This window comes from Equus caballus, chromosome 2, assembly GCF_041296265.1.
Source record: "Equus caballus isolate H_3958 breed thoroughbred chromosome 2, TB-T2T, whole genome shotgun sequence".
NCBI lineage: Eukaryota > Metazoa > Chordata > Mammalia > Perissodactyla > Equidae > Equus > Equus caballus.
The window spans coordinates 122,792,220-122,801,717 of record NC_091685.1 but is presented as its reverse complement, the minus strand read 5'-3'; the positions used below and the strand labels follow the sequence as shown (position 1 = coordinate 122,801,717).

General features: G+C 47.1%; 1 protein-coding gene across 2 annotated transcripts; it reads left to right on the top strand.

Moving 5' to 3' along the window:
• The first annotated feature begins 572 nt into the window (after positions 1 to 572).
• Positions 573 to 5,375, top strand: RPL34 (ribosomal protein L34). Of its 2 annotated transcripts, none has more exons than XM_003364529.5 (5): positions 573 to 857; positions 2,055 to 2,128; positions 2,210 to 2,309; positions 2,600 to 2,703; positions 5,249 to 5,375. In XM_003364529.5, exons 2-5 carry the CDS (start codon positions 2,064 to 2,066, stop codon positions 5,331 to 5,333), a joined length of 354 nt encoding a protein of 117 aa, XP_003364577.1. In that variant the 5' UTR covers positions 573 to 857; positions 2,055 to 2,063; the 3' UTR covers positions 5,334 to 5,375. The 2 variants fall into 2 exon arrangements, with proteins under 2 accessions (XP_003364577.1, XP_001503042.2); XM_001502992.5 differs by having other exon boundaries at positions 856 to 995.
• Positions 5,376 to 9,498: the final 4,123 nt, after the last annotated feature.

Sequence of the window (9,498 nt, the reverse complement as noted above, 5' to 3'; positions counted from 1 at the left end):
GTGAGACTGGGGTCCCCGAAGGAGAGAGGAGAGCGGGGCAGGAGCAACAGTGGACCAGGGAACGGTGGAGCCTTCCTATACACTCACGAACCACGTCAAGATACAGCAGAAAAGCTCCTAGAACCCCACGGAATAAATAAACAGAAAAGCACGCCTAAGCTCATCATAGGAAAACTAACGGAAACCAACCCTAAAGAGAAAATGCGCCAAAAGACAGTCAGGAAAAAAAGAGCAATTCCCTTGAAAGGAGCAAAAATAAGAATTTGACTTGTCAACAGACCATGGAAGCGGGAAAACAATACAGCAGTACTTTCTAAGTACCAAAGCCCCCAGTACATAGTTGTATATTCCAGTTGTAGGTCCTTCTGGTTCCGCTATGTGGGACCCCGCCTCAGTGTCACCTGATGAGCGGTGCCCTGTCCGTGCCCAGGTCCAAACCGTGGGCCAAGCGCACGAACTTAACCACTCCGCCACGGGGCGGCCCCAGAGCTAGCGCTCTTCAGGGTAAACGTGTGTAGCGCCCGCGAGAACAAAAATAGTTGACATGCCACCTCTGCCCTCTGCAGCTCCTTTGTCGCGTGGGTTTGTTCCCACAGCACTTTCCAAAACGTCTCCGCCTGGCGCTGCGGTGGATCGCTGAGGCGCACCGGGCCTGCGGACAGCGCGCTGCGGCTGCCGTACAACATGGCGGCGCTCTGCATCGCTGCCCACCGAGGGGGCTGCGCGGCTTCCGTACAACGTGGCGGCGCTCGCCACCACGACTCCCGGTCCGACGCACTTCCTGTCCTGCGCAGTCATACTTGCCCTTTGAACTCACAAGCGCTTCCTTTTTCCTCTTCCGGGGACGGCGTCTAGAGGTATGGTTGGTTTTTCCTTTTCCCTATGGGTACTCTCTTTACAATCGGCCGCCATCCGGGAAGTTGCAGGAGCCGGGGTTTCTCAGGCGTAGTGTTTTGAGTTGGTGCGACGGTCAGGGCTCAGGAGGAAGGCTGGTGGTGAGCAATCCCCTGTCTTTTAGCTTCAGACAACCTCAAACCAGACCTCCTCTCCGGAGCTCTGAGTGGCCACAGCTCCCCCCGGGGGCTTTGCCGCTTTGGGAGGCCGGCGTTTGGAAGAGTTGTGGCGCGGCCGGTGGGAGTCTGGGAAATCGCGGACCGTTTCCCTGTCTTAGGCCCACGTTTTCACCCCGCGCCGGCAGGTGTCCTCAGGCTTCGGGAGGGCGGCCGACCGGCTGTTCGGGGCGTCGTTTCAGAACGCCTGCTTTCCCCCGGCCGGTAGCGCGGAAGGCGGGCCGTGTTAATGGGGAGCTTTCCGGCTGTCCCGGTGTGGGTGTGGGTGTGGGTGTCGGCCGGTAGTCAGGAGCTCGGGGCGACGAGGGAGGCTGTGGTGTGCGGCACGGCGTGCTGTGACGAAGCGGGTGCGAGGTTGGGGATGAAAAACGAGGTTGACTCGCGCCTTCTCTGTGTCGTCGTCTCGCTGTGGGTAGTTCACTGAGAAAACGAGTCGTTCAGTTGCGCCCTGTAGAGGCGGTTTGCTCAGTAACGTCGTTATCCCCAGTCGGTGAGCGAAACAGCAAACCCAGGCAGCCGCTGCAGTCCAGGGGCACTGGGTCCGGCGCCGAAGCGGCTGTTACCTGGCGCTCGACTGGGCCCAGGCTCTGCTTCGGCTCGAGACGCCGCGCGCTGTCGCCAGCCCCGATGCCGCTGTGGAGGAGCTGGGCCTGGGGGAGGGGGGGCGGGCCCGGAGGACGGTGCGGCTGAGCGGGCGACTGGGTGCGGGGCGGCGCCCGGACAGTCTGGCTCTGGGGAGGGAGCCGGAGAATCAGAGTTTTAACCCAGCGCCGCGTTTGGTTGCCATCAGCAAAGAAGGCGTTGCCGCTGACCACTGAGCTTCAAATGTGAGCAGCTGTAGGGCAGGGGGTGCCTTTCAGAAGGGAAGGCTGTTACGTGTAAGAGTGTCCGTGGATAAGGTGTAAGTCAGGTGGTGCTGTTTGAAGGTCCGAATTTTTTATACGGTGCAGCTTCATTGACTTGGTTCCGTTCTTCTCGGTTTAGGCGTTCAGAATGGTCCAGCGTTTGACCTACCGCCGTAGGCTCTCCTACAACACAGCGTCCAACAAAACGAGGCTGTAAGTGTCCTAAGATTTGAAGTACGTGTTGTCGGTGATGCTGCAGGATGCTTAGCGGTTGCCTGTCCTCCCGCTTCCTAGGTCCCGAACCCCTGGGAATAGGATCGTTTACCTGTATACCAAGAAAGTTGGGAAAGCACCGAAGTCCGCGTGTGGCGTGTGCCCAGGCCGACTGCGAGGCGTGAGTAAACCTCTTGCTGTGGGTGGCGTAGCCAGGGTTGGACTTTGCAGCGTCGGTTCCTTGGTAAGGGAATGAGTGACGGTGAGGTCGCCACGGGAGGGCTGGTGATCCAGTCTGTCCAGAACGCAGGCCTTTAAAGCCTCCGTGACAAGTCCGGGGAAGTGCCTTTCGGTAAATAGCGCGCTCTTTGCCTTTGTAACCTGGCTTAGTGTTGCTACCACCTCTCAGAAATCTAGAACTCCGTTTCTGTTAGAGCGGCGCAGAATAATCTCAATGTTTTCTTTATACAGGTTCGTGCTGTGAGGCCTAAAGTTCTTATGAGATTGTCTAAAACGAAAAAACACGTCAGCAGGGCCTACGGAGGTTCCATGTGTGCTAAATGTGTCCGCGACAGGTAAGTATAGCTGTTAGATCGTAGGGGCTTTCTTAAGGGAGTGTGTGTCTCTTACACTGCATGCTCGACATTATTAGAAGACTGGTGGAAAAAATAACTTATTTCAGCAAAAGTTGCATGCTTTAGAATTCTTCCTCGACCAGGGGCGATTGGTGCTGTATGAACTAGTAAATGATAGTAGATCACATGAATTCAGTTATAATTTGGGGGCATCTTTGTGCTAGATGTAGAGATTTAAAGGTCCTTGGTTTGGGGGGAGGCGGGTAAGAAACAGTGGTTTGGTCAGTGGGGTAGCTGGAGGTGGAAGGGCTTCAGAGTAGCTTTGGTAGCTACAAAACAGCTAATGTAGTTCTAGTGTGGCTGGAGCAGGGCGTTGTAGGAGGTGAAGGTCAAGAACAGTAGAAAAGTCACAGATTGTGAAGGGCCCTCCAGGGCAGATTTTTAGGGTGATTCTTAAAAATGTGGGAGTTGATGGGTTTGAGCAGATCATGGAAACCTTTGATGTGCCGGAAACCAAAGTGCAGCAGATGGATAGTGAAGTCGTTCTTCCAACAAAGGCAAGTGCTGGGAACAGCCTCCCTGCTTTGTGAAGGCTGAGGAAGTGGCGCCTGCGTGAGACCTGAGAGACCTGAGGCCGCCGGGGGGAGGGTTATCTGGAGAGGGGTGTTCCAGGTAGACCTGGGTCTCTTGGATGTGCAAAGGAATTGGTGGTAGTGGCGGAGGAGGAGAGGAAGCAGTGGGCTTTATGGTGGTTGTGTTTACTGAGCATCTTTATGATAAGTGCTGTCACAAGTCCGTCAGGGAGATGTTTCTATTTCTCTCATTTTTTGTGAAGAAACCAAGGCTTGTTGTGTCAATTCACATAGCTGGTAGCGCATTCATTCTCGGTTTTATTGAGATCTTTGCTCTTAACCCCACTGGCTGTATTAACTTGCCTCCAAACTCCTAAGTGGGAGGATTTGAGAGGTGATTGGTCTTCACAAGTGAAGAAATTGGTTGGAGGAGTGGTTTGCCTCCAGTTTATTCAGCCAGCTCTGTAAAGGGGTTTGGTTTCTAAACCAAGTGTGACATCAAGCCTTGCAGGCCCATTCTGCCTTTCAGGAGTTAATTTGTAAGGGGATGGTAGGGCACGTCACATTATACAAATACAAGATAAATATAACTTCCATGAAGTAAAGGGAAACTTAACTATGGTTGAAGTTCAGAGGAGAAATTACTTCTAAGTAGTTGAGAATCTGGGGATGGTATTTGAGGTGGAACCTGAAAAATGGGTAAATTTTGGACAAGAGGTTGAAAGTTCAGTGTTGCAGGCAAAGGATGCATGTGGTGGTTTTGATCTGGCACATTAAGGATGTGAAATGAAGACTTGGAAAGGTGCATCGGAGGTGAGTGGGTCATGAGTTTCAAGCTAGAGGAGTTTGGCTTTTTACCGGTCTTTGGTTCCCAGACTTTGCTACACACAACTTGGAGATGTTTGTTAAAAATACACTTCTGAGGCCCTAGTTCCTGGAGGTTTGGATGTAGATCCCAAGGGTGGCCTGTAGATTAGCATTAGCTGTGACACTGAGGGGGTCTTGTGGTCTTTGCTCTGAGAAAGTTTAGGAAATTTTTAAGGATCCTGAGTAAGAGTGGCATCAGTTGTATTTCTGTAATACGATTAATTATATCAGATTTGAAGGAGTCAGAAATGCCAAGGTTTTGAGGCTGGGTTATTAGATAACCAGGGGTACCAGTTGGGAACATAGGTGGACAAGTGTCTATGGAATTAAAAGAGTGCTTTGTCTCTGGAGGGAACTGGTTAACCTGGTAGTGAGCACCTGCTGTTGGCCTGGTCCGGTGCACTGTAGTCATAGTGATCTGTAAATGCACTTGCTCTCTAAGAGGAGGGTCGGAGTACAGGGATTGCGGATCCTTCCAAGTTCAATCTTTGTAGTAGAACTCTGTGAAACAGGCATGAACAGGTTTTCCTGTACCTCTTGACGGAAACTAACTTGCCCAGGATCACACAGCTAGTACGTGGCAGAATTGGCCCCAGAACATAAGGCTCTAGAAGCCTTGCTCTTGATAAAGTGCTTGTCGTTAATATCTTTAGCACTTCATTTTGGGTCCCAGCACGTAATTCCTTCCCATGTTTTTTTACTGAAAAATTTGAATAATGTGGCTAAAACCTTCTAAGACATTTTGCAAATCAGGTAACATCACTTGTCAGGATTCTGTTAATGCAATGAGGTTAAATGACAGTGGCAGCAGTCTCTTGGGGGGCGATTTTAGAGTCGATCCTGGGTGTGAAGAGGAGGGCAGGTACTGCTGGCGTGGAATTGAAGAATTATCCTGCTTTAAATGCCAGTGTAGGAAGGAGACCTTGGGCTGAAAGGGTCTGTCTTTATAGTTTGAGGTCTTCAGTTTTCAATCTGTACTTGTTGGTTTCATGTACTTTTCTGGGTGTCCTCCCTGATTGCTTTGCTCAGTTCTTTTGTGGTACTTTTCCTGCCTGTGTTAAATGAATGGTTTTTTGTAAAAGTATATTTAATCTTTTTCTTTCTAGGATCAAGCGTGCTTTCCTTATTGAGGAGCAGAAAATCGTTGTGAAAGTGTTGAAGGCCCAAGCACAGAGTCAGAAAGCTAAATAAAAAAATGAAGCTTTTTTGAGTAATAAAAAAGTCAAAAGGCTTGTTCTGTTGTTTCTGTTGTAATTTGTTGGTACACAGATTTGGTTTCTATGTGGTATCTAGAGAGCCCACAATTTTTAGTTGGTTGCTTTTTCTAAAAGACGGTAATTAGAGGTCAGTGATTGCTAGAATCTTTTGATGGTAGCTGTAGAAGACTTGGGCACTGAGAACAGTGGCCCTTGTGTCCAAATGTTTCTTTTGATACCACTTGGATCATTTTTTCTTCAGCACCAAAATCTGTAGGACAGAAACCATGGTGCTCGACACATTATTTGGAATGGAACCTTTTTACACCATCTTCAAACCCTCTGTTTGCTTAGTTCACTTTAATTCAAGAATGGTCTGTTTTGGGAGAGCTCAAATTTCTTTTTTGGTGAAGAAGATTGGCCCTGAGCTAACGTCTGTTACTGATCTTCCTTTTGTCTCCTCAAAGCCCCAGTAGATAGTTGTACATCCTTTGTTGCAAGTCCTCATAATTCCTCTATGTGGGATGCTGCCTCAACATGGGTTGGTAAGCAGTGTGTAGGTCCGCGTCTGGGATCCGAAGCAGTGAACCCTGGGCCGCCAAAGCAGAGCATGTGACCTTAACCACTGGGCAAGCCTCTCAGACAACCTTTAATGTAGCAGTATATAAAGATTTTAATAATCTCATTCCTACAGTGCTTAGACTACCAAGCACCCTCTAAGTATTCTACGTACAGAAGCTCAGTTGCATTGTCTTCCAAGACCGTTTCTTCAGGCCACTTCAAGCTTATTTGCCAATCTCAAGGGAGCCCCAGGCTTTTTGCACAAGCCAAGAAATCTAGAAGCCAAAAATTCTGGAGAATTTGTGTTAATTTTGACGCTTTTCCTCAATTTAGTCATTTTACTGTGAACTGGCATGAGGTAACTTAAATGTCCTATGCAGCGGAGCATTTCCTCCTAATTATAATAAATGACAGTGCCCTTTGGAAGGAAAAAGGCAGAAACTCTGGCCTCTTACCTGCGTTGTACTGCACTGCCAACCAACTTGTTCTTGGTAGGCACGATTTTTAATCTTTTGCATGAGAGAAAACGCATCACAGAACTGCTGAGTGGCTAGGCTATTTGGACTCAGCAGGTAAGAATTTCTTACTAAGGACAATACCTGATAGCACCTCCATAGTGATAACTGGATTTGCCATGTCGTGTGCCTGACTCTGCAAAGCACTTAGGTCTTCATTGAGTCTCCCAATAAATAGCCTTATGACACCTTTTCTCCCACTTTGCAATTGAGGGAGCCGAGGCCCAGAGGTGGTGTGTGTTACCCACCACCCTTTGTGGTGGGAGGGCTTTTGCAAGTGGTGTATTTAGTGATTTGAAATCGAATGACTATGGGAACCCCTGATAGGTTTAGCACAAGAAATGAGAGCTGAGGCCCTTGTCCATGTTCAGTCTGGGATGGTTGGAGATCCATTAGGTTTCCCCAGATGCCTGCCAATCCCGAGGGTTGTTAAGCAACCAGGAGAATACAATTACCTTGTGTAATGAAACATTGCAATATGAGAGATTTCACTGGGGATATAACTGAAAAGTGTTGGCTCCTGAGGTAGATAAATATCTCATTTCTCCATGACTTAGGCTGATGTATCCCGCATGGACATGTTTTGAGAGAGTGTAATGTGTTTGGTGTAAGGATCTAACAATTTGTACTTTTAAAATAGCACTCAAAAACTGTGTGCCTTAAAATTTCAGTTCAGTTTCTTGATTGCTTTGCAGACTAACCTAGCTTTTGGAAGGCTTGAGGTGCAATCTTTAAAGGCCAGCTGCAGAGGGGCAGCCTCCCTTTGCCAGCCCGGCATGTGCTCTTGCCTGCAGGCTCCTCCCGCTCCTGCAAACAGCTCCGTACAGGAACATGACTGGACGCACAGACTAACTGGTGAGGACTATGCAGGTTCAGCACAAGAAGAAATGGGTTAACGTTGAGAAATTTGAGAAAGCTAAAGCATTAAAGTTACATACTTTCCAAAGAGTTCGCATTTTAATGGTTTAACCTTTTCTACACTTGAAACATTTTCACTTTTCTTATAAAACGTCTTTGTAGACAATTTGAAAAGTGTGGAAAAATAGAATAAATAAATCCCGTTTAATTTCATTATGCAGATAATCATGTTAAATAGTTTGATGTCTTTCCTCCTATTTTGTTTTGTAGGCATAAGATAGGCATTTTAAATCAAAATTAGAGGCATACTATACGTGTACGTTTTCAGCCCCTTTTCCCCACTTTACCCCTGTGAACGGGGATCACTTGTGAAAAATAACTTCAGTGGCTGCATGTGCCATCAAATCTCTAACAATTTAAATCTTCCCTTTTGAACATTTGGGCTATTTCCAATTTTTCACTATTTTAACACTTGTGAGCATTCTTCTACATCTGATTATTTCATTTATGCTGGTGGTTTTTTTTTTTTAAAGACTGGCACCTGAGCTAACATCTGTTACCAATCTTCTTTTCTTCTTCTTCTCCTCAAAGCCCCCCACTACATAGTTGTATATTCTAGCTGTGAGTGCCTCTGATTGTGCTACGTGGGACACCGCCTCAGCATTGCCTGACGAGTGGTGCCATGTCTGCACCCAGGATCCAACCGGCGAGACCCTGGGCCACTGAAGCAGAGCACGCAAATTTAACTGCTCAGCCACGGGGCCGTATGCTGGTTGTTTTTATAAATTCATAAGCTGGCATTGAAGTACAGTGCCTCAATAGTCAAGTTTCATTATTGAGGTTACAATGATGTTTCCCGAGTGCCTTAGTCTGCTTTAACAAATTACCATAGACTGGGTGGCTTAAACAACAAACATTTCTCACAGTTCTGGAGACAGAAGTCCAAGATCGAGGTGCTGGCAGATTCAATTCTCGGTGAGGGCCATCTTGTATCCTCATATGATGAAGAGCAGAGAGAGAAGCAAGCTCTCCTGAGTCTCTTCTTACAAGAGCACTAATGCCATGATGAGGGCTCCACCCTCGTGACTTAATTATCTCCCAAAGGCCCCTACCTCCTAATACCATCACACTGGGGATTAGTTTCAACATGCACATTTTGGGGGAATACAAACGTGCAGTCCATAATACTAAGGATGTGGAATGTGGCTGATCGGTTCTTCACTTGCGTGTGTTTAGCCACTCAGTTCTTGACCACACACCATACTTCTTCACCCTTCCTCTGCTAATGCCTCTCCTCTTCACCTTGCCTCACACAGTCCAGTTCCCTCCTCCCGCCCCATGGCTCACAGGAGTGCAGAGTTCATCTTGTGGTGTGTAGATACAGAAGGGCAGAGATTGGTGTGAGCATGGTACCAACTCTGCAAGTGTTCAGAATGGTTACTACAATGTTCTGGGTTTTGATTTTGTAAAAACACAAAATAGAGTTTTTATTGAATCCAGTTCTGTGTGTGTGACTTAAAGTATTCTTGACAGGTTCCTAAAAAGACATGTGAATGTAGTCAGTGGTTTCCTTTTAAAGTCTAGTATTTTTCCTTCCATTGAATTGCTTATAAATTCTATTAGAAGGATTGGGGGGAGGGGTCCTTTTACCCGTAAAAGCAGAAAAATCTCCATATGTTCAAATATTTAAATCAAGTTTATTTTCAGCAGTGTAATAATATACTTAAAATTTTTATCCTAATGATTTGAGCTTGGGCTCCCAGAATTTGGATAGTCAGGGCTATGTCCAGCTTTAACTATAAACTCTCTCATCACACCAACTAAAATCATACACAATTATTGTGGAGTAAGGCTGAAGCAGGGCTGAACATTAGAATTTTTCTCTGAGTGAGATTTTTTTTGCTGGTAAGAGTTCTAGAATTGTTAGATATTACCAAGAGAACCAGTGGGGTGTGAAGCCAGCTCATGCTGGCTGTGCGAGCCAGTTGTGTGCATGTCTTCCCAGCTCTGTGTTCAGTGACGTCAGGTTGGTACCTGGAAATTGGCATGGTGGGAGTATTTACATGTGGAAAATCAGCAGACACTGCAAAATCCTTTTTTCTCCCAGGGAGCTGGATATTAAATATTATCAGCAAGCCACTGGATATTACTCAAGTTGCAGTCTATTATCACAACTTGATATGATTCTGTTGGTACCAGAGGCACTACATATATCTTGGCACATAT